Source organism: Candoia aspera, chromosome 2 (assembly GCF_035149785.1).
Source record: "Candoia aspera isolate rCanAsp1 chromosome 2, rCanAsp1.hap2, whole genome shotgun sequence".
Taxonomy (NCBI): Eukaryota; Metazoa; Chordata; class Lepidosauria; order Squamata; family Boidae; genus Candoia; species Candoia aspera.
In genome coordinates this window covers 99,108,636-99,133,200 of record NC_086154.1, presented here as the reverse complement: position 1 = coordinate 99,133,200, position 24,565 = coordinate 99,108,636, and the positions used below count along the sequence as shown (strand labels likewise).

General features: G+C 42.7%; 2 protein-coding genes across 3 annotated transcripts in view; one reads left to right on the top strand and one right to left on the bottom strand.

Moving 5' to 3' along the window:
• Positions 1-3,294, top strand: part of CAMSAP3 (calmodulin regulated spectrin associated protein family member 3) — a 43,816-nt gene extending 40,522 nt beyond the window's left edge. For both annotated transcript variants that reach the window (XM_063292542.1, XM_063292543.1), the window contains exon 17: positions 1,738-3,294. In XM_063292542.1, the coding sequence (XP_063148612.1) occupies positions 1,738-2,046 (309 nt within the window). In that variant the 3' untranslated portion in view covers positions 2,047-3,294. The remainder of the gene's footprint in view (positions 1-1,737) is intronic.
• The window catches only part of XAB2 (XPA binding protein 2), a 31,570-nt gene continuing 9,919 nt past the window's right edge, over positions 2,915-24,565 (bottom strand). The window contains exons 4-19 of the mRNA XM_063292544.1: positions 22,935-23,132; positions 20,840-20,974; positions 20,514-20,678; positions 18,009-18,153; positions 17,367-17,518; positions 16,838-16,957; positions 16,344-16,475; positions 15,853-15,984; positions 15,044-15,157; positions 14,241-14,403; positions 13,591-13,781; positions 9,665-9,787; positions 9,020-9,191; positions 8,786-8,912; positions 4,758-4,867; positions 2,915-4,625 (exon numbers count right to left, since the gene is read on the bottom strand). Of these exons, the coding sequence (XP_063148614.1) occupies positions 4,564-4,625; positions 4,758-4,867; positions 8,786-8,912; positions 9,020-9,191; positions 9,665-9,787; positions 13,591-13,781; positions 14,241-14,403; positions 15,044-15,157; positions 15,853-15,984; positions 16,344-16,475; positions 16,838-16,957; positions 17,367-17,518; positions 18,009-18,153; positions 20,514-20,678; positions 20,840-20,974; positions 22,935-23,132 (2,241 nt within the window). The 3' untranslated portion in view covers positions 2,915-4,563. The remainder of the gene's footprint in view (positions 4,626-4,757; positions 4,868-8,785; positions 8,913-9,019; positions 9,192-9,664; positions 9,788-13,590; positions 13,782-14,240; positions 14,404-15,043; positions 15,158-15,852; positions 15,985-16,343; positions 16,476-16,837; positions 16,958-17,366; positions 17,519-18,008; positions 18,154-20,513; positions 20,679-20,839; positions 20,975-22,934; positions 23,133-24,565) is intronic.

Genomic DNA, 24,565 nt, shown 5'->3' with positions numbered 1-24,565 from the left:
GGGATAGTTGTGGTTACAGCTCCTGTCTCGATAGTTTTGGAGCTACAGGTAGTCCTCGGTTAACAACCACTCATTCAATGACTGCTTGAAGTTACGATGGCACTGTCCTGCTTCAGGTTTCAAATACTGACTCACAGTTGCTATGGTAGCTCATTGTTTACTCAAGGTCAAGAGATAACAGTCAAAGCACTCAAACCAAAACAGAGTCTCAGACACTTGGCTGAAGGATTTGTTTTTTAACAGGAATGCGCAGGAGAATAGTCCAAAATCAGTCCAAGGAATGCGCAGGAGAATAGTCCAAAATCAAGAGAGCCAGGTCAGGGTTGTCAGCCAGTCCAAAGGTCAGAATTTAATGGGCAGAATCCACACACCAGCTCACGCAAGAGCAGGAGGTCAGACAGTTGTTTCCAGCAAAGGGAATATGGATCAGGGCTGCCTCTTAAATCAGGCTGCAGCCAGCTGTCGCTAATCAAGTGAGTTACTCCCTTGCTTGGCAAGGAGCCTCATAGATGTCACTGCTCAGGCGGTGCCTGTGTTTGATCAGCCTCATGTGAGTCCTGGCTTTTGTCTCCTGAGGCTGACATTCCACAGGCTCAGCTGGAGCAGCTTCTTCAGGGTCAGATTCAGAGTCTGAGCCTGAGTCCTGAGCCATGACAGCTGCTGAAAGAGTGATACTTACAACTGGTCCTCAAAGTTCCGGCCATCCCAGCACCCCCATGGTCACATGATCACGATCTGGGTGCTTGGCATTTGGCTTGCACTTAGAATGGTTGCAGCATCCCACAATCATGTGATTGTCATTTGTGACCTTCCCTTCCCATTTCCCACAAGCAAAGTCAATGGGGAAGCCCACAGGGAAGGTCACAAGTTGCTCGGGTAAGTTGCCCCTGTCGCTGCCTGGCAGCAGCCACTGCAAGCCTCACTATGCCGCACCAGCCCCTTGCATGCCCTCCCCCACCCGGCAGCAGCCACTTGTCTGCCTGCCAGCCTGCCAACTGACCTGGCAGGAAGTTGCAGGGAGGTCTTCACTTAACGACCTGCAAACCTTGCTTAACAGCAGCAACAGGGACTGCTGGGATTGCCATCTCTAAATGATGCAGTCACGTGACATTGCACTTTACGACCGTATCACTTAGTGATAGAAATTCTGGTCCCAATTACCGTCATTAACCGAGGATACCTGTATATTGGCTTCATTTAGCAAGGCTGGATGCTTTCTGTGCATAAACAGATTTTCCTTCTGATGTCCTTAAGATTACACTGCCTGCACTATTGAGATGTATTATCATGGTATGGTAGGCAGCTTGAGGATCTCTAGAGATTTTGGAGTATACTTCCCATACTCTGGCCATTGATCATGCTGGCAGCATACAACATCTGGAGAGCCCTAAATCATTTACCCCAGTTACAAAATAAAACACAAAGCTCTTGTTGCGTTCTTTAGCTATGACATAAAAGGGAGAAATGCAGGCAATCCAGTCGTTAAGAAATGTAAATGGCTGAGCTTTACTGTTGAAAAGTTGTGGAATTCTTTTAATGGGTGCAAGAAGTTGATACTATAAAATAAGGTCAGTCTTTCCTCTGTGGGAAGACAATAATAGGGGGTTTAGTATTGCTCTCCTAATTTGATTTGGCGAGTATCTATAACAGAATGGTACCTTCTGGTTCTTCAGTTTTATACCCTGGCCTTGCCTAATCCCTGATTACATGTTTCTTTTTCTTTTCCCTCAATTTTAGGAAATCGAAAAGAGCAAAGCTAATCACTTCCTCATTCTCTTCCGTGACTCAAGTTGCCAGTTCCGAGCACTCTACACGCTGTCAGGGGAAACAGATGAATTGACACGTTTAGCAGGCTATGGTCCCCGCACCATTACCTTGCCCATGATTGAAGGCATCTACAAGTACAGCTCTGACCGCAAGCGTTTCACTCAGATCCCCAGTAAGACCATGTCCATGAGCGTGGACGCCTTCACTATCCAAGGTCACCTCTGGCAGACCAAGAAGCCAAGCACCCCCAAGAAGCCAAGCACGCCGAAAGAGCTGTGACCTGGAAGGCTTGGTGTTCCTCTTACTCTCTGCCTGGACTTGGACCCATGAAATCCAACAGCTGGCCTTCTGAGTTGGAGAGCTTGAGTTGATGAGGCTGTTGGGCATGGGTCTGAGAATCTAGCCCTGGACCAGCTCTCTCTCTGGCTGGATCAGGACCATCTGGGAAATACTTCTGGTGCCTGCTTTGAAGATTAAGACTACTATTGGCTGCTTTGGTTGTGGGATGGTGTGGTGTTGGAAGACTAGGTTCTGTTGTAACCTGCAATCCCATAAGCTAGAGTCTCAAAGAGTTGCCATAGTAACACTGCCCTAAATAAGGGCTTGCCCCTTGCCTCCCAACCACTACCTGGATGTTAATGTGCAGCCAGAAGGAAGTGTCTTTTTTTCAGGCTCCTGTTTGCCTGGGAAGATGCTTTTTTTTTTCCTTCCATTTCTGGGTCTCCCTGTTTATATTTATACATACTATACATATATATATATATATATATATATATATGAGCTATTTAATGATTTTTCAATTATTTGTATATAAAAAGGAACAAATTTGGAACAGTGGGTAGGGTGAATTTGTATACGAAGTTGGCATGGTGGAGGTAGTACAAAGCAAGGTGTGTATGTACGTACGGTCATTCTTTCTTCCATTGAACGTCTTCTCCCCTTTGTCTACTCCCTTATTTACAAGGGCTATTTGGTGTACAGCTGAGAAAGCTGTTAATGGGATACCTTTTTAGCAGCTGCTGTCATCGACGTGTGTTCAGAAGCTGATGGTTGCTATAGTCATAGAGCAGGTCTCTGTGTACCCTGAGTTGAGCTGCCAAAAGAAACTCTCCAACCACTTTAGGGAGGAGTGGGTTCCATTTTCCTTTTTCTTTCCTCCTTTCTTTCCCCAAACCCTACTTACCTGCTTCCGAGGCTATAGGCAAGGTATGCAGCCCTTTCAAGAGGCAGAGGAGGCCTGGGCACAGAATACAAGTAGCCCGTGATTGTTTGAGCATCCTTTGTCATCCAACCTTTATTCCTCTGGGGTAGAGGTTGCTTGCAAGGTAGAGTATGGGAAGATGTGGGGGAGCCAGTGCCATTCAGCTTGGATGCTTCAGCCTGATTTTGTCTTGTTCAACTTTATTCTGGTCTCTTGTGGCTGACTGAGTATCATGTAGGTGTCTGGGGGTATAGTGCAGGGCTGAGTTGATGTAAAAAGTGGGTTGGGATTTTACCCTTCCCGCTTAATAAAGTAACTTAAATGAGCTCTTTATTGGTCATTACTCAGTGAATGCTTGGGTCCTGAAGGACAGCCTGTACCATTGATAGGTCGGTGAGGCATCATTGCTTCCATGCAAGACTTTTTGGATACTGAAATTGGAAGCTGAATGCTTTGCAGTTTTGCATAGGTGCTCTTTTGTCCCTACTTTCCATAATACATGGCAGAATCTTTTGGAATGAATTTTGTCCTTTGATTACTTAAAGTAAAAAGTCCAGGCATACAGGGAGGCTGCTGCAAGCTACACAAATAAGTGAAGGAATAATGGGGATGTGAAACCAGTTCTACACCCTTTTGCATGCCTGCATTCAACAAAGAATAAATTCAAGATGGGATTAGCTCCTATTGTCTTGCCCCTTAAGAAACTCCTGCCAGTATTTATACTAGAGGTGAAAGCTACTCAATGCTTTATGAGTTTATCCACTTTTTCCTCCTTGCCCTGATGCATATAAGCCATCAGGTGAACATACTCTTCAACCTTCTAAATGTCAAAGCTAATATATAATTAGTTACAATTTGTTCCTGGCAGACAGATATCAAAATGAGATGGAAAGAAGGCTTAATTTCTATTTCTCCAGAGCCTGACCATGCTGGCTGGGAATTCTGGGGGACTTACTTCCAGTACACCTTGAAGATCCCAGATTAAAGAAAGCTGGTTTAAGGCAATGTCTTCCCATATCTGTAGCCTAGCTTTTCATATTGCAAAGAAGTGTTTAAATCTGCCGTTCTTAACATTTATAAAAATATAGGAATATTCATTTAAAAACTTCATTTCTATGAATGAGGGCTAATTTTACACAGTAAACAATTATTTCACCTTGGAATATCATAATCATTAAGCTCCCCGCTCCCCTTGTTTACGTAATTGCCTTGTTTTGAGTTTAAGATTTCAGCCGGGGCAGTAATAAAGTTTCTACTGATAATGAAACAGTGGATATTACCATATTTCCAGAAAGATAAGCCTGAATTTAAGAAAGCTCCCCACAAAGGAAACATGTCTGCATTCATTACCATACTTTCCACAAACCTTCCATTTTAAAGGTAAATTATTTGGGAGAAAAGTTACCCTTCCTTTTGGGTAAGTACAATACATCTGTCCACGTTATTTTATAAACAGCTTCTTTCTCTATTCTGTTGAGTTGCCAAGAAGAACAGCAGCTTAGAAGGTCACAAAGAAAGCTTTACATGGCACACGGGTTAATCAGGAAGGGGTTGTCTCTACTCCAGCTTAAAGCAGTTCATTAATAAAAGATAGCTCAGTCATCTTTGAGGCCACCAAACACAGCAGAAGGGACACTCTTCTGTTCCAGCTGTACTTCTGTAAGAGAAGAATTGGAATAGTTAACATAAAAGGCAAGCATGCTGGCTTTGCAAAACAGAGTCCGTATCTACCAAAGCCAACAGCCACAGCACTAGAAGAATGCCGCTGCATTGCCATCCTCCCTCTTACCATCAGGCTCATTGTCTTCACTCTCATCACTGTCATCCAAATCAATGTCTATCTCATCAGGATTGGCCTGCCTGGAAAGTTCAGCCAATTCACTGCGGGAAGCATCACTCCTGAAAATAAGCAAGGGAAGATGAACGAACCACAGCAGGGTCCTGACTGGAACTGTCCTGTGCTTATCCTTTCCTAATACGAGGAGCACCCTTCTTTCACCAGTAGGTCAAGGTGCACTTTCTGTCTTTTCTACAGATAGAACAGAGAAAAAGCTGCCTGTCCTTTTGCCCTGACTTTGTTTTCAAAACACCACAAAGCTGTAGGAAACTTTGAAATCTGTATGTTTAAAGCACATGTAGGAATAAATTTAACTTAACGTGGGCATGTCCATATTGTCATATACACTTTCTAGTATGTTGTGAGTGAACCCATTCTTTGGTTGAGTGGAATGATTAACCAGCAGTATGATTTGTGGGATCTTGTGTCAGGACAGGCAATCTGATGCCCTGGGACTGAAACTCCCACAAGTTCCAATCAATATAATGAAAGTTCTGGGATGATGGGAATTTTAATCTAAACCTTTTTGAAGCATACAGTTATCTCAGGGACAGAGTGACAAGCCAGGAAGAACCAGCTTCAGATCTCTGCTTGACTATGATGTTTACAACTTGTCCTTTGGAAAGTTACTGTCTTCAGTCTAAGCTCAGTACAGTTACTGAGGTGAGGAGGAACATAGATGAAATTGTTAAGGATGAATGTGAAAAGAGTTTGCCAAAGACCAAGAAACAGAAGAAAGGATACTGTGGAAATTGCCAAGAAGAAAAGAAAAGCCAAGAAAGACAAAAATCTCAGAAAGAAACTTAACAAAGAGCTTCAGAGAGCTGTTAGAAGAGACAAGAAACAGTATTATAACAACATCTGTAAAGACACTGAAGATGGAAAAAGACATGTAAAAACAAGGAAAGTCTTTCAAAAGATCTCTGAACTCAGAAGAAGAAGGTTCCAACCTCAAATTGCTGTGCTAAAGGATGCCCCTGGATAGATAGCAACAGATTCAAAGGAGATCAAAGGAAGATGGAAGGAATACACTGAAACACTGTACGGTAGAGATGTCAACATCCAAGATACCTTAGAAGATATTTCCTACTTACAAGATTCTCTAGTACTAGAAGACGAAGTTAGATCAGTCATTACCAAGTCGCAAAGCTACAGGAACTGATGGAATACCCACAGAAATACAGCAAGCAACAGAAGAAAAATCAGTAAAGGTTCTAATTGAGCTATGCCAGCAAATCTGGAGAATGATACAGTGGCCAACAGATTGGAAGAGGTTGATTTACATTCCAATACCAAAAAAGGAGACTTAACAGTGTGTGCAAACTATCATACAATATCCTTAATTTTACATGCTAGCAAAATAATGCTTAGGATCATACAATGCAAATTAGAGCTTTACATGGAAAAAGTAATGCCAGATGTTTGAGGTGGCATTAGAAAAGGCCAAGGAATACAAACATTACTGCTGATGCATGCTGGATAATTGAGAAAGCCAAAGGATACAAAAAATAAGTCAGTACAGGTAGTTCTTGCTTACTGACTGCCTCATTTAGTGACCATTGGACGTTATGACTGTAAAAAAAACAGCTTTGTGACCAATCCTCACATTTACGACCATCACAGTATCCTGCAGTCACATGATCACCATTTGCATGCTTCCCAACCAGCTTGCAACAAGCAGTTAATGGAGAACGCAGAAATTGCAAATTGCAGTCACATGATGTTTTGCTTAATGTCTGAATGGGAAGTGCCATAAATCCATTGCAGTCAACTGATTTTCTGCTTAGCAACCACGGCGCTTAGTGACAGAGTTGCCAGTCACAACTGTGGTTGCTAAGCGAGGACTACCTGTATGTGCTTCATTGATTATGAAAAGGCTTTGGTTGTGTTGATCACATCAAGCTATGGAATGTATTCAGAAAAATGAAAATCCCAGAACATCTCATTATTCTCATGCAAAAGCTATACACAGATCATGAATCCACAGCATGGACAGAACATGGCTCCAGGTTGGCAAAGGATTAAGACGACGTATACTCTCCCTTTATTTAAGTCAACCTATATACTGAATATAGATTAACAGAAGATGAATTAGAAGAAGATGAGCATGGCTTTAAAATTGGAGGAAGAAACATCAACAACTTGGGCTATACTCATGACGCGACTGTGATAGCCAAAAATGCAAAGGATCTGCAAGCTCTAGTAATAAAAGTCAAGGAACACAGTGAAAAAATGGGATCAAAATTAGAGAAGACCAACCAAATTACAACAGGTACAACAACCAGGCTTGGAACTGATTGAAGATAATGTGGTAGGTAGCTTCTGGCTTTTAGGATCAAGCATCAACATTAAAGGAAGAAGCAGTCAAAAAATATGCTGCAGACCAGCACTTCATAGAGCACCCATGAAGGCCTTAGGAAAGATACTCAGATGTCTGATGTGTTTATACCTACAAAAAATCCAAATAGTGCAGGCAATGGTATTCCCTGTGAAATCTGGTGTTGGAGAAAACTCCTGAGAATACCATGAATAGCCAAGAAAACAAACAAATGGATCATCAAACAAATTAACTTAGAGTTCTCACTTGAGGCATAAATGACCAGGCCCAAATCATCATACTTCGCACACATTATGTGAAGACGTAAGGTAAAGGTAAAGGTTTCCCTTGACGTAAAGTCCAGTCGAATCCGACTCTAGGGGGCGGTGCTCATCTCCGTTTCTAAGCCTTGGAGCCGGCGTTGTCATAGACACTTCTGGGTCATGTGGCCAGCATGACGACACAGAACGCCGTTACCTTCCCGCCGAAGCGGTACCTATTGATCTACTCACATTTGCATGTTTTCGAACTGCTAGGTGAGCAGGAGCTGGGATTAACAACGGGAGCTCACCCCGCCGCGCGGTTTCGAACCGCCGACCTTCCGATCGACAGCTCAGCGGTTTAACCCGCAGCGCCACCGCGTCCCTCCATGTGAAGACGTAGCTCTCTGGAAAAAGCTGTAATGCTGGGAAAGGTGGAAGGAAAGAGAAGAGGATGACCAGCAGCAAGGCGGATGGACTCAGTAACAGTGGCAATGGCTGTGCTGTTGGAAGACCTAAAGCACCTGGTTAGGGACAGATCTATGTACGTGGTCACTAAGAGCTGACCTCACCTTGATGGCCCATAATCAATCCATTGATCAAGTAGTCAATGAAATCAGAAAGCCAAATAGTACATTCTGTTGGGTTCACACTGTGCCATAAATCATACTTGACCACACCATACGAAAACTACCAAAACTGAATGCAAAGGAGGATGTCCTTCAGTGTCATAGTAAAGGTAAAGGTTTCCCTTGACGTAAAGTCCAGTCGAATCCGACTCTAGGGGGCGGTGCTCATCTCCGTTTCTAAGCCTTGGAGCCGGCGTTGTCATAGACACTTCCGGGTCATGTGGCCAGCATGATGACTCGGAACGCCGTTACCTTCCCGCCGAAGCGGTACCTATTGATCTACTCACATTTGCATGTTTTCGAACTGCTAGGTGAGCAGGAGCTGGGATTAACAACGGGAGCTCACCCCGCCGCGCGGTTTCGAACTGCCGACCTTCCGATCGACAGCTCAGAGGTTTAACCCGCAGCGCCACCGCGTCCCCCTGTGTCATATCAGTGTCATATTTCTCTATTATTTAAATCCTAGGAAAGTACATTTGATAGCTTGAAAGCTGAACAGCCATTTTATAGAAGACTAGCCTAGTTTCTCAAGGCAACACAGTCCTGTTCTCAATTTTCTCCCATTCTACTCGTGTTAGCAGCTAGGGCACTGTCTATTCAACTGTTTCTTCCTGATTCTGCTTGGTTAAAATAATATACATTGCCTTGAGCTCCTGAATACAAATCTAACAACTAGTTACATTTTTTCCCATCATGTGTTTTGATGATGTTATGAATCCAAATAGTCTTCCTAGGGGGAAAGATAAGCAAGTCCTCTGCTTACAGCACCCTCACCTGACAAACAAGATCTTCTCCTTAGCTCGAGGCCGATCTCTTTCCGCTTCGGCCGCCAGCTGTTCTGCTCGCTGCTCTAACAGCTTCATGTCATCCATGCCACTCTGTCCTGGTGCTAAGTCAGACACTGAAACAAGATGATGATAAAGAGGTGGATACACACCAGGGATAGAGGGTGGTTAAAAGAGAACAGGAGATGCAGCTTATCTCATTATAAGAGAAGAAAAGAAGTACCTGTGCCTGTGGCATTGCTGTAAACTTTTAGCATCTGAGAGGCCATGAAGTTAACCTGAGTATTGTAGGTAGCCTGCACACTTCGCTTAATGCGCAGCATTTCTCGAATAGTGTCCTCATTCCCATGCCGAATCTCAAATTCTTTCCAAGTTTGCCAGAAGTTGGCAGTAGTCTGGGAATGGAAACCAAAAAGATGCGTGTTTTGTGGATTGTTGGGAAAGAGACAGTGGCTCAGTTCAATAGACAGCTAAGTCAAAGATGGCTGTTTCCACTCTCCTCTGACCTTTCTCATATAAAAAAGTATAGATTTAATGGGGCTGAGAGGACAAAAATCAGTTACTATTGTGCTATCTTCTGCATCCAGGATGGATAGTCACAAATAATGGAGACATATGCACTGCATAAGCAACACACACCCCCTTTATTTATCCATCAGGTGGTAGATGAAAGAATCCATCCTTAGCTTTTCCAAAACTACATATAAGATTGTGGTGTCCCAATACACCTGTTTTGAACTGAGCAGGAAGAGATCATTTCTGCTCTTCTTTTGACAAAATGAGAGGCTTCTTCCTTCCTCTTACCAACTAAGCATTGCTGCAAGCAGACCGTTAACTAGTACTCTGCTACATGGAAAAAGCCACTTACTCGGGGGTCACACATCTGTGAACAATAGGAATAGATTGCCCGAGCTCGGTCTATTTCACCCAGTTTGCATTCCATATCAGCAAAGCGCAGACACATCTCCCGAGCATGTTCATCTGACAGCACCTGAAAAAGGCATAGATATTTAAATGTACCATGCCCTTCAATATTTCAACTTCTAGGATGGTATGAAGTAATAATCTAGAGCTAAGTACAGCACATAAGGATTATGATTACCCCGAGGGCCTTCAGAATATTGTAGCGACTGGAATATATGCACTGGTCGAGTTTTGTTCCAGGAGAACAAAACCAATTTGAACAATGTGAAAAGGTCTGTGGTAACATGGATGCCACAGCCAAAGAGACACTATCTTTCCAGTTGCCACATGACTTGCTTATAAATGCAGAAGCACCTAGAAAAGGGTGAGAGGTAGCTGGACTTAGTGGGAAGAATTCTTCTGGACACTGGACAATTGACCCTGCAGGACAGGATTAACTCTTCTTCAGGTGAAAAGGCAGACCCAACATTTTTTAGGTTGTTTTCTGAGAGGTTGGGGGGAACCTCTCTTCAGTCAAAAGAAGTGACTTCATTCATAGGAGATCTTACATTCTATAATCTATAAATTCTTTGTTAACTGAAACCAAACTCCACTCAATCAGCAAAAATATAATCCACAACCATTAGGTTAACTTTCTTCCCAAACTGCGAACTCTTTGCTCTTCATACTGATGGGACTGTTGTCTACTGACCAGAAGAACATGTGACAGCAAGTCCAAAAAATGTGCTCAGTCTTCAAAACTATGGAGCCAGAAGTAGTATTCCCTAGGGTGGGCCTACAAGTGTTATAATACTTTCTCCAAGATAGCAACCAAAAGACACATCTGAGGAAGCTTCTGGAAATCTGCTTGAGGCAAGTTATGTGTGCCAATGCAATACAATCTTAGTCAGCACCTTAATAGTGGAGCCAAAGACCTGCTTAACTTGTGCTCCTGGTTTGTATGACATAAAGAGACTGCTGGCTGCTTGGTTTCTAGCATGCACTTTCAGTAAATCTGAAGCATCCTGCACACATCTAACTTGCTGAATATTTCGCTAGTGTAGGATGTACTTGGGATAAAATTGGGTAACACAATCACTTAGGAATAAAGTTTGAATCTATTCATATAACTACCATGCCTATGTGGAAAATGCACAAGCCCCCCCAACAATGCCCCCAGCTCCTCCACTTTCCTGGTTGACATTATAGCTACCAGGAACACTGCCTTTTAAGATAATATTTCAACTGGGATCTAAGTATTAGGTCTGAAAGATGCAGCTGTTCTTGCCTGCAAGACTAGGGTTAGATCCCAGCTAAGGAATTGATGCAATATTGGTGTAGTTAGATGGCAGGCGCATCCAAGGAATCTTCATGGATGGGGATGGTTAGGTCTATTTTCCTCTACCATTTCCCTGATTATCTAGGACATGGAGCCCAGCTATGTTAACTGCCAGCCTCTTGTTTAGTTGTGTTTGTAGAAACTCCAATACTTCTGATTTTTTTCCCCAATTCTTCTTGAATTTGAGTCACTCTTTGAGTGAGATGGGCAGTGATGAAATTTGATAGATAGTTTCTTACACCATTTCTGGAAGACTGGCCAGATCTTGTAGATTCTGTGGTGGCTGGAGGTCTTAAGTCACAGATGATCCACTTTTCTGGAATGATCCCTGTTCAGTTTCTGCATATAGAGTTGGAGCAGACCAGATCTGGATCTAGTATTGGATCCTCTAATAGAATATCTGGGCATCTTGGTATGTGTTACGTAGTAACAGTGAAGTACTTGAAGAGACTAAATGCACAGCGTGCTGTCTCTATGTCTTGAATGCAAGAGTACAAAAATGGGTCCCTCAGCATGGAGAAGTGTAAGATTATGTTGTGCCAGTGCAGCCTCCAGGAAAGAGCATTTCCAAGCTGAAGTATCTTGGGCCTTTTCCTCCTTTCTGGGTCTGGAGGAGCTGTGTCCTGATGGTTGACTGACCAGAGACTCATCTATTTCCTGGATGAAAGGGTCTCTCCCTCAGCATGGAGAAGTTTGGTCTCTATGATGAAACTAGGTAAGAATTTATCTGATCTAGAATAAACCTTAAAAGACCTGCTATTAATCAGCAGTAGTTCAAGAGATTCACTGAATATCTTCCCCTCACTAACAGCTTGCATATAAGGTTGCCTTCGTATGTTTGGTGTTGCTTTGGTGGTCTACGTCATGGTTACACATTCCAGCCTGAGGATCTTTGTCACTTTGCCAAGTAATACTGCACATAGCTTTGATGTGAAGTCTAAGTTAGCTAGCCGTGCATCCCCTCTAAAAAGATCCTCCTCCTCCTCCCTGGACGCCACAAAACACTGCATGTCTGATGGGGCTCCTGACACTCTCACTTCAGAATCTGTGGGATGAGGAAGGTCACATAACGAATGGAATGATGCTGAGACAGCATCTGACTACGCTTATGGAGGCTGTTGCCGGGGCTCTGATGCTTCTTGAACCTGTTATTTTCTTTCTATGCTTTTTTTGACTCCTACTATGATTATGGCTTTCTTCTGCCTTCCTCCTGCCCCTGCAATGTGAGGGGGAGAAAGGAGATGAAGAAGTTGAGGGTCAGGTGGATGAAGGAATTAGTGATGAAGCAGAATCAGTGATGCCAGAGCAAGATCCCACAGAGACAAAAGGCCCCTCTCTGTTTTGCCAGGAAACTCTTCTCCTTTAACTGTTAAATGACTATGTCTGTAAATATTTCATGGTGCCCGGTTTCTCAGCTGAGAACTGGCCCAGCAAGTCTGGCAACTTTCTTGGTGCCTGGCTCCTGCCATGGGCTACTGTGTTCTCCTCCAGGCCCATTTCTCCCTTTAGTGGGAGAACTAGAACTATCTGAGTACCATGGTGTCTCTCCTCTTTTATACCCAAAATGTCAGGTGCAAAAGGGCTGAGAATTCCTGTATGTGGGTTTCCATGCCCTCCTGACAGACTACCTCAGATAGTGGATCCTCTTTGCACTCCTGCTGCTATCTCACGTGAATGGAATGAAAGCTTACGGGCAGATTCTATCTAGCAATCTACCACAACATCCCACCTTCCCTCTTCTGAACTGCTCATGAAATTCCTCTTCTGGGCTGTTCGGGAGAGGGCTGAATGCTGGCTGTTCTCTGGCTTCACTGTGTCACTCCTCTGTTGCCACAAAGTACAATGAAGCTGCTAGTGCTAAATGGAGGCTGTTGGGGAGCCCTGGATTAACATTGCCTGGCTGTTGTCTTAGAGCAGTGTTTCTCAACCTTGGCAACTTTAAGACGTGTGGACTTCAACTCCCAGAATTCCCCAGCCAGCATGGAGTTGAAGTCCACACGTCTTAAAGTTGCCAAGGTTGAGAAACACTGTCTTAGAGGCTTCTCAGCTGTTCTGGAAACTTGTACTCCAGTCCTCAAGCAACTGACCATGAAGTGAGATAGAGGCTTTCACCACTGTTTGACTTCTATCTTCTTGTGTTCCTCTTTATGCTGATTGCTGGTTTCTTTTTTCCTTTTCCTTTCCTTTTCTATTTTCCTTTTCTTGTCAGTCAAGCCCTAGAAGCTGGAGCTGACAGGGGGACCACCTGCTGCTTGACAAGACCTAGCCAAGAGTAAAGGGAACAGAAAATTCTTCTTGGCCTTTCTTATCACCTCAACAAAAACCAGTCCTTTCCTATTGGTTTGATTATTCCCATAACTGTGAGTTCAGGATACATGCAGATTTATATAGGAGGAGGCAGCCCAAGATGCACATGTTCCAGAAACTAACCAGCATTTTCAATTGTGGTTGCCCAGCAAGAATAGATTAAACCCTGTCATCCTGTGAAGGAAGCTGAACCATGTTGGCTAGGATGGGCAACCTGATAGATGCAATTTAGAGAATAAACTAACCTCAATTGCCTTCTCATAGATGCTACGTGTGTGTGTGACCCCATAAATTTCAGCTGCTCTCTTGATATAGATGTTGTACATGTCATGCTGCTCTGAAGGCTGCACAGCCTGAGTAGCTCGCTCATACACTGCCATGGCATGGCGGGCCAGCCCATATTCCTCTTCCAGCCTGGCATATAGCAGATAGATGGCTGCAAAAGGAAAGAAAATTAGAGCCAGACTTCCTCCCCCTCCATTTTTGGGTCAACAGTTTTTATATCCAGATTTGGACACAACTTAATAGTACTCCCCTTATCAAAAAGTAAAATAAATTCTTGCTGAGAACTTGCTTACTCTGATTCATCTGGTTCTCCTCCACTAAAAGATGAAGAAATTGGAGAAGTTCTCTTTACCCCAGTTCCAGCAAGATAGGCATTTTTCAGACCTTAAGACATGTAGCTCATGTATGTGGATCCTTCTCAGGCCAATAAAGCAAGTCCATCAGCAAGGATATACCATAGGGTTTACTTGTCAGGCCAGATAGTTTCCTACAATCCATCATCTGTTGTCAAGCAGACATGTCTCATCCACCCTTTCTCATCTTCAGAATCTGACTAGAATGGGAAGAGTTTATGACTCAGCTTTGTGCTAGAGAACACTTTGATACATACTTTTTGCATATTTCTGGGGACAGCCATCCAGGGCCTGTTCAAAAAGATCCCGAGCACGCTCCAGTTTCTTGCCGCCATAGCGATCAATGAATTTGGTTAGATAGGTGTTCCAGATATCATAAACATTTGGCCACTTAAACAAGGAGATGCCTCTTTCATATGCCTGCCAAAATGAACAGAAGGTATTAACAAAACATTCAGACTGCTTTGCAGAAGGCTCTGCCCTATTCCCCACTCACTTGTACTCAAGTACCATAAGGGACTGTCACGCTCTGACTATAGCAATCCAATTCTTTTTATGGAAGAATTTTTTTCCTGCAACCTGCTAACCAAACCAAGAACCGTTTTAATCAGAGATCCCAGGATCCTTCTGCTCTATTGGGCGGCTACTTCTATCTTAGTTATGGCTCTGCTTGACATTTTTCAATTAAACAAAAGACTGATTTGATAGTCAATACCAGAAGAAAGCAAACTGGGTCCTGGATCACTATAAACAAAAGTAATGGCTAAGGATAGCAAAGATGCATGGAAATTGTAGTGCAAATACCTAAGTTACAGTTTATTCTGAAGCACAGACCATCTGAACGTAGAATGTATTTGCTAGTTCATTCAGAGGTTGCAGAGAGAGAGAGAGAGACAGACAGACAGACAGACACTGAATAATTCTCATGCTAAGGTCCTAGTATACTGCAGCTGGTTTAGAGCTGTACTACTATCTGTAATATGCAGTGTTCAAGATTCAGTGACCTCTACACTGATGCAGAGCCAGAGGGCAAAAAGAAGCTTTGATGAAACCAACTCACCTTGAAGCTCTCTTCAAAATATTTGTGCTCCTCCAGGAACAGACCATAGTTAATGATGATTTGTGGGGTGGCAATGCGCAGGTCCAAAATGCGATCATACACAGCCTTAGTAGACTAGGAATGGCAAAGCAAAGAAGCTTCAGTACTAGCCTGGACCAGGACTCAAGTCACAGGCACAGACCCTTACCACTCACTCCCCAGCTACATCCAGATCGAGAGGAAACACTTAAATTTGATTCTGAATAGCTTTTCTAGTGTAACTTGCAGGACTCCTGCCCCTAGCTGGTCAAATCAGGTTGCTGTCCACAGTCTCTATCAGTAACATGATAGATGTTAAATGAATAGAAAGAAGAATGCATTTATAGGAGACAACTATTACCATTCTTCTTTAGCTACTCAGAAGAGACCGATGGTTGTGCCAAGTAATTTTGCTCTGGCCCTGCTGCTTCAACAGATTATTTCCAAGCCGAAGTCATGAAAAAGGGAGGAGGAAAAGCACACTTGGATTCCTTAAAAGAGAAAAGCAAGAGCAACCATCTTTTATTTTGGATGACTTCTTAGTTATTTGCAAATTAAGAAGGATAAGAAATATCTTTGATTTGATTCCAAGCTGGGGGAATATTATTTCCAAAACAGTTCTGTCCTATCTTGTAAGGCCTGAAGAGACAAAAAGTCATGGGGCAGTTTTTTCTAGATGTCAATCTTAGGCTAACAAATCTCTCTGTCTGGCACGATGGCCCACCATAAAAATTCTCAGGAGAAATGCCATCTGGGGTAGGTAAGAATGGAAGCCGACCAAGACCACTTACTTTGAAAGTGCCTAGACTTTCTTCCAAGTCAGCCAGCATGGACCAGACCTTGAGGGACTTATATACACGGTTTTGCACAGGCTCTGTGGAATCAAAATATTCTGCTTTCTTAGCTGGGATAGCTGTAGCTTTCTGGAAGGAAAAGAAATGCTGATGAGAGCAGAGGCCTTGAAGTGAGCAAATTAAGAACTGGGTTCATATACATATTCACATTTTTGAGGCCAAGTAGCTTTATTGTATGCAAAAGGAATCCTGGCTTCCCGCATCCTTCCCGCTTAACTAAACACATGCCCCTCTTATTGTGGAGTAAAAAGAACCTTTGTCTGCTTCCCAGTGATCAGACTCTTGGTCTACTCCATCCAGGAAGATATGGGCAGAGACTACAGGACTATCTATTCAAAAACGAATCATTTGGAAAATGATTATAATCAGCCTGTTTGATTACAAGACTCCAAAATGCACCCTTCCTCATTTGCTTTGCTCCTTCTCACCCTCAGGATACGCAGGGCTTGATCATAGTTCTCATGTCGCAGCTCCATCTCACCATACTCGCACCACACGCTGGCCAGTTCATCCACTTGCTTAAAGTTCACCTTGGTGGCCTTTTCAAATATTGTTCTGGCCTAGTATAAGACAGGGAGGAAAAATCAGAGGGAAAGCTAGGGGAGAAAAGACTCACCATCTCTTCTCTTTCGGCCCTAGCATGTAATATACAGCTGAACATGCCCTCCCTCACTGAAGCAGCAGTACATCACCAAGGACTGGAGCCCTTGTCAGAAGCCCTACAACCCCCAAGTACTAATTGGGAATGATTTTATACATTGGGGGAGATGGGCGGTGATATAAATTTAATAAATAAATAAAATAAAGTAAATACTGCTATTGTGATGAATAAGCCATAATTTAACTCTTAAGACAGTGGCTAGGAAAGAGAAGCAGGAAACAGGCTAGGGCAGTGTTTGCCTCTGCCCAGTGCATCACTCACATCTTCTATCTGTCCATTGACCTCGTAGAACTTGGCAAAAGAAACCCACAGGGTGTGCGTTTTTCCAGTGGCTTTAAATGGGTCAACAGTCTGCACCGCTTCTGTGTATGTGTTGATGATCTGGAGGGAGTAAAAGGTAGGTCAGAAGGGAGAATCATGATTGGAAGGTTCCTTTCTTGCTTGCTTCATGCTTGGGTGAGATAACTGGGAAACACAAAACGGAGGAAGTGAGAGGAAGAAAAGGCTCTTTGTGTTAAATTCCTAACTCAGCCTCATTAAGAGGCAGAAACTTTTAGCCACTTTGAGATGAGAGTACACCAAAAAGAAGTCCCAGTATCTCCTATTTTCACAGACAGACCCAACCTCCAAGGACTGTCTCTAATTGGGTGGCATTCCCATGAACTCCAGCCCCAGAATCTTACTGTTATTTAACATCAAAATCTAGTATTTAATACATGGGAACAGGGTTGTACCCTACTGGCTTGGGAATAAGATAGTTCTCCTCTTCCCGAGATTAACATTCTCCTACCTCCCAAGGCTTGCCTTCATACAGCTTCACCCGCTTATGCCACTCATGGACATTGTGAGGATTCTGGCGCAGGAGGACACTGTTGAGAAGCAGAGGCCGCCGTGTGATCAGCTGCTCAAAGCGTGCCAGACGCAGTTCCAGATCCACATCATCTATTTTCCAAACAGAAACACAGCAGGAATGAAAGCCTTCCTACAGCAGCTGATCTTGGGTGGAGTTCTTTTCTACTTGCTTAACTGTACAGTTCTCCAGAGGGTGGGCAGAATAAGAGAAGTAGGAGTTGTGTAGCCTATAGCCAATGTGGGGGGTGGGTAGAGAGAGAAGCAGCAGTTTCCTATTAACATAAAGTGTTATCTGTGATAGAACAACGGGGAAACATCCAGCATCATGTAAAGATTCAGGGTAGAGATGGACGAAGTGTGGCCATCTACAAATTGGAGAACTCCAGCTTCCATCAGCCCTAGCCAGCATAGCCAATGGTGAAGGATGATGGGAGTTGTAAGGTCGAACAACCTGGGAGGTCCTAACCGTGGTGAAAGTTAGAAAGCTTTAGGAGACTCAGAAACTGTGGTACATGCTCCCCTAGATGCAGCTTAAAGAGAAGGAGCAACATTTGCTTTCTTCTAGCTAGGCTGCTCTTACCCTCCTCCTCACGTCCCATTTCAGAGTTGGTCTCCATCTTAGCAGCAATCATGCTCTCCTCAAACTGGGCGTAGCTGTCAAACACTTGAGTGAAATCCCGTACTGTCATCACTGTCTGAATAGCTTCTTCATATACATCACGAGCCTAAGCAGAGAGAGTAATAACTAAGTCTGCTCCAGGACACAACTCATGGCCTCTCTTTCCACCATCAGCCACCCAGCAGTTTCCACTTCTCTTCAAAAGGATTGGTTTTATAAAAGCACAATTTCTCAGGGCGCAACCCATCTTTAAGAAACGCAAGCTCTGGTTTGTGTTGGGAGACCCCGGTCAGCAAAAAGGCAGCTAACTGGAATGAACTTGATCTAACATAGAGGACATCTCCCTCTGGAACTGTTGCAGTCACTGCTAAGAAATTACACCTCCCACATCACCCCAAAGTGATGGCTGACAGCTTTGCTTAAATGTACTTTAAAAGCAAACTTCAGGCCACAGAAAACTGTGCCCATAACTTGATTTGCCAATCAAATCCGAAGTCCAATAACTGAGAGTATCTTTGGTTCAAATCTAAGAAGAATGAAGTTGCAGGATCACCCAACATAGTCAGAGGTAGGAAATTCCAGCTTCCTCCAGCTGTTTCTTAAAATCTATAGGGCATTCTCTAAAGGCACAAACATTTGCTACCCTGCAGTTGAGAGTACTAAGATTTATACCTATGAAAAACACACTACAGAGCCAGTTTGGTCTAGTGGTTAAGGCAACAGGCTAGAAACCAGGAGACTGAGAGTTCTAGTCCCACCTTAGGCATGAAAGCCGGCTGGGTGACCTTGGGCCAGTCACTCTCTCTCAGCCCAGCTCACTCACAGGGTGGTGGTTGTGGGGAAAATAGAAGGAGGAAGGTGTATTAGGTATGTTCGCCACCTTGAGGTATTTATAAAAATAATAAAGGCAGGATAGAAAATTAAAAAAAAAAACTGGATTCAAAGAGCCCCTGAGGGTGTTTTCCTGCCACTACCTCTGAGAAGCTCATGATCCTGAAGCCTCATGGAATGGAACCACCCCACTGGCACCTTTGCACTTACACTGGTTTTGTACTTTATGTAACAGTGAGCCTGTCTGAAGGTCTTTGATCGATGAGGCAGAGATGAAATAATGTAATTATTCAAAATCTGCAACAGAAGTAAGGAACTTTCACCATGTTCACTTTTGTATGATTATTCTGTGCCTCTTTGATTAGTACAGGTAGTCCTTGATTAACAACCACAATTGGGACTGGCAACCCTGTTGCTAAGCGACACAGTCGTTAAGCAAGACATCACACGACTGCGACGGACTTATGACTTCACTTCCGCTGCTGTTAAATAAGGAGTACCTGTAAAATACTCACCATCTTCCCATATTCCCCCCACCAAAAGCTATGTAACCTTCCCAGTAACTATGCCCTATTCTTATCCCTTCTCTTTGCCTATTAGCTTCACTCAGTTTGGTTGCTTCTTCTAGCATCCTCCCATTTCCTCCTTTTGTTTGTGAACTGGAATAAGTCTGAAGTTATTTTGCATATTGATGGTTAATTGGAATCTACAAAAAATCATTAAAACTTGAATGATTAAAGTTTAAAAGTGTAAAGAAAGAGAAAATCAAAGCTGAAGAGAGATAATTTTTCAGCAAGTTTGAACTGATTGGGAAGAGGCTTCATTTCTTTTATTGCGAATTCAGGGACTATATTTACATATTGTGCTAAGCCATGTTTGTTAACTACATCCCAAGCAATTAACAGGGTTCATATGCAATGCTAAGCCATAAATCATCAACAAAGACTGGGTTTACCCAACTAGCTAAGCCTTAGTGAAATATATGAACCCAAACCCAAACACACATTTTTGACCCCCACTACAAAAATGGGGGAATGAAATAAAAAAGAGGAGAAATCTAGCAGCTATAGAGAAAAACTAAAAAAAAACAAAACACTGTATTTCAAGGAAGGACAACTTTGGGTTGGCATATTGTATTATAGAGTTCTTGATAAAAAGAACTGAAATGCATAGGGAATAAACACAGCTGCTTTTTAGTTTTTTCTAGAAATGACATGTCTGCCCTGCTCAGAACTGCCTAACCCCAACTCTTCATAAAAGCTGTTTACTGCCCTCCTCTGAAGGAGTGGTTAACATTTTTATGACTGAAGGCAGTACTTGTTTCCCAGATAACTTCCAAGGGCTTCAAAAAGCATGATAGTGATGATGCACAACTGATTCTTTCAGATCTTTTGTAAAGGTTAAAAAGGGTTAAATATATATATAAAGCTTATCAGAAGCTCCTAGGGCTGTACAAATTGAGCTGCAGAGTGATGGACCCATCCCTAGCCTAAGATTTTCCCAATTTAGCAGATCAAATAAATCAGGAGTAAAAAACAATGGGAAGGCTGAAGTTTGCCCAATCTATGCTTGTAGATTGGGCAATCTACTTGTCCAGATTGTATCATCATGCAAGCTTCTGGGTTCAGTGACTACCTTCTCAAAATGGCCGCTGCGGATGTAGTAATCGGCCAAAGAACACCACAGCTTGCCCAGCTGGTCCGTGAAACGAGTCAGGCCACCTCGGATGATGGCCCCCACATCGAGTGACTTCACCTTGTCTGGGTTTTGAGAGATGAGGTCACAGAGCTCGTGCCACAGCTGCAAGAGAAGGCCAAAGCACCAGACAATTGGAGGCAGTGGAGAAGGCGGAAGAGCTTCTGAGAGGCATACAAAAGTCTTGCAGGATGCAGGTGTAGACAAAGGAGATTTACCATACAATTCTGGGCGGTAGAACTGATTGACAACTACAGAAACCCTACCTGATAATTAGATTTTCCCTCCTTGGAAACAAAACGCTCATCATTCACCACAGCTGCAAGACGGACAGCGGCTTCATCCAGACGGTCAATGGAGCGCAGATACTCAATATATTCCTCTGCATTCTCTGGGCTCAGCTGCAACATAAAAAAAATCATACATATAAACTCAAAATCTACCAGGGCTCAGAGCACACTGTAGTAATGGCCATCAGAGGACTTAGGATTAATTAGAGTGCTGATGAAAATGCCAGCCTGAAGACTAAGTACAAGAACCAATCTGCATCCATCAGTATATATTATGTGCATATATTAAGCTGTTCAGTTTATGATGGTTTTGCTTGGGAGAGAACACCAAGGAACAATTAAGCTGTACTTTGTCAACATTATATAACAGCTTGAAAATAGGAAGGGGAACAAAACCCAGGAACCCCAAATTTAAACTATTTCTAATTATAAACACATCTAATCAACACAGTAAAGGGACGTGGTGCGCTGCGGGTTAAACCGCTGAGCTGCTGAGCTTGCCGATTGGAAGGTCGGAGGTTCGAATCCACGTGACGGGGTGAGCTCCCGTTGCTAGTCCCAGCTCCTGCCAACCTAGCAGTTTGAAAACATGCAAATGTGAGTAGATTAATAGGTACCGCTTCGGCGGGCAGGTAACAGCGTTCCGTGTAGTCATGCTGGCCACATGACCACGGAAGTGTCTACGGACAAACGCCGTCTCTTTGGCTTTGAAACAGAGATGAGCACCGCCCCCTAGAGTCGGACACGACTGGACTTAATGTCAAGGGAAACCTTTACCTTTACTAATCAACACAGTGTTTCCAAAATAAGAGAACCAAACCCCCTGATTTTCAGGTCCATCTGCAAACTATATCTCCTTTTTTTCCTGTGCATGATGTCAGAGGTTTCATTTGTCCACAAATCCTGTGCCCATTAAGAAAGAATACCCTTAGGAAAAAGAGATTGCTAACAACCAAGCCAAGATCACAATCTTTCCATAGAAGCCTTAGCTTAGTAATCTTTAACCAATCTTTTGGGATCTTTAACCCAGTTTTATTTTTATTTATTTTTATTAGTCAAATTTATATATCCTCAGCTTGCAACATGGGATCAGGTATATCATTGCTCCCCAACTGTGGCAACTTTCAGGGTGTGGACTTTTAACTGTTGAAAGTTGGCTGTGAAGTTGTGGTAGTCTACACAACTGGAAGTTGTTTCTGAGTCACTTATTATGTAATCACTTCTTTCTTCTATGTAAAGTTACAAGATGCAAAAAAGGACAACGGTCCTACATTTTAATGGTTGCATACAAGAAGGAATGATGGAACACTAGTTTGCCATGTATGGACCCCAAGAAAACGACCATGCTGGTTCCTTATAATAAAGCTGATGATCTCTGAACATGTTTATATCTGATTTTTTCTCAAACATGCAGAGAACAAATAGAAGGCCCAGTAATTGACCACAACCCACCAGATGAAGATCAATGAGTACTTCAGCAAAAATGCTAATTTACTGAAGAATTGTTATGCCTTTCTGGGCATAATCCACTTCAAATCACTTGCATAAAAAGAGTAAGAAATAAACCAATCAAACTAACAAACCAAGTTAAAACTGTAGTATATACAGTGCAACATATATGAGAAACCACACTGCATGAGCTAGAGAAGTGAGACATTAAATAAATTACTTTCTTTTTAAAACATTTTCTCCATGAAATACTTCAGAATCATTTAATAATTTATCTATTCCTTTCTTTTTAAAACATTTTCTCCATGAAATACTTCAGAATCACTGAATAATTTATCTGAAGCCTTCTGATTTTTCTGTATTCTCTTTGTTCTCAGATTTTGTCAGAAAGTTTCTTCCTCAGGTCAAACACAGTTTTCCAGTAAAAGCCTCAAGAAAACTGCAAATAAAAATAACTTCTCTGTTCCCAGTCTATGCCAGTAACAAAAAGTGGCCCCAAAGAGCAGAACCATGGCATTCTTTGATTGGCCACCACACATTTTGTAGAGTATGCAACCACTTCAGAGAGGGAAATTCTAATACAAAGCAGTACGTATTAGTGGGAATAAGGAGGCACCCTCACCTTCAGGTACCTACGGTAGACCCGCACAGCTGTCTCAGGTAATGGATAGAGACGCACAAACTTCAGGTAAAGTGGCCAGATACGATGGTGCTGTGTGATGGGCAGAGCTCTGAGTGCCCGGTCAAAAGTCCTGCGGGTACGGGTAATGCGACATTGGTCCATGAGAAACTGGCAGTAATCTAACCATATCCGAGGCATCTGTAGGAAACAGGAGATAGCAAGAATACAACAGTCCCTTCACTGGACCAGACCAAAAGTCCACGCTGCCAGGAGTCTGTTTAAAACAGACAAAAGCCACAGAAGATGGTAAAAATGATGGTGGTTTGTCTCCAGGGTCAGCTACACACACAGGACCACCAAATAACAAGGCTTCACCTACAATCTCATATTCAAATGGCCTCTATATTTTGCTTTATGACTGTCAACAGGCCATATGTCCATTAATTTATTTTGTTCTTTCTCCAAGTAACCATTAAAAGAATTCTTTAATCTTACCACTATTCAGTTTTGCTAAGTGATCCCAAGCGCCATTCTTTTAAAGAGCATATTTTATCTCTATTCATTACCTCCAAGCAACCATAATCTTATGAAACTTTCAGTCATTTTTCTCTAAACTGAGGGAAAAAAACCCACCTTAAGATACTCCACAATTGTTCAGGTTGCTTTTCACCAGCTGTACTATAGGCTTCTACAGATTGGCATCTGAAAAGACCATATGTAGTCTGAAGACAGACTGTTTTTAAGAGAATTGCAGATAGCATAATGGAGTGATTGCTGCCCTCAAAGGACAATGGGTATGCAAACTTTTTTCCCCTATTGTTGCCATTGGTCAAGGTGTTTTGGGCTAACTGTGGGAATGGCAGCTTCAATAGCATCTCTTTGAGATTTAGCTTCACAAGTAGACCTGGCAGCATGGCGTTTTTAGGGCTTGGGAAGGATTCCCTGGAGCCCAGAAGTGTTCCTTGGATAAAGGAGAACCCTAGGAATTACCCCCTGTGCCCTCCGGACGGCTGGTCATAGCCAGAAGATCGTAAATGGAGTTTCATTCCCAAGCTGTGCTGTAGCCATTTAAACGGACTTTTAAAACTGATCACTCCATTTCTTAATGCACCAATCTGTTTGCCTTTTCTTTGTTTAAGAGAGGCTTTTTCCAACATGGAGATGAGATTTCTCTTGGTAATTTCTACATTATTTTTGAAACTTAACTGTTGAGCATTTGAACTTGGCTTTGTACTTTATGTTTTGGACAAAAAGAACTGAAAGCTGAACTGTGGTTTTATTTTATAAAAGCAAAGGACTATAGTTCTTTCAGATTTAATTGGTGGTATTTTTATTGTTTCTTTTTGGGACTTAACAAATCTGTTCTGCTGGAATTGGAACTTTCATGGCTATTGTGAGAAAGTGAGTGTTGTTGCTTTTTTCTTAACAAGTTAATTGAATACTTCCTGTAAACACCTCTAGTGACAAGACTTTCGCTTTTGAACAATCTCAGTATTTCTTAGTATTTTTCCACTGACTTTAAGATTTGGCTGTATTGGCTAATTTTAACCACTAGAGGGAATTGTTCATGGCTTCTAGGAGACCACCTTGTCGTGGTTCTGATGATGTGGAGATGATGAGAAATATGATTG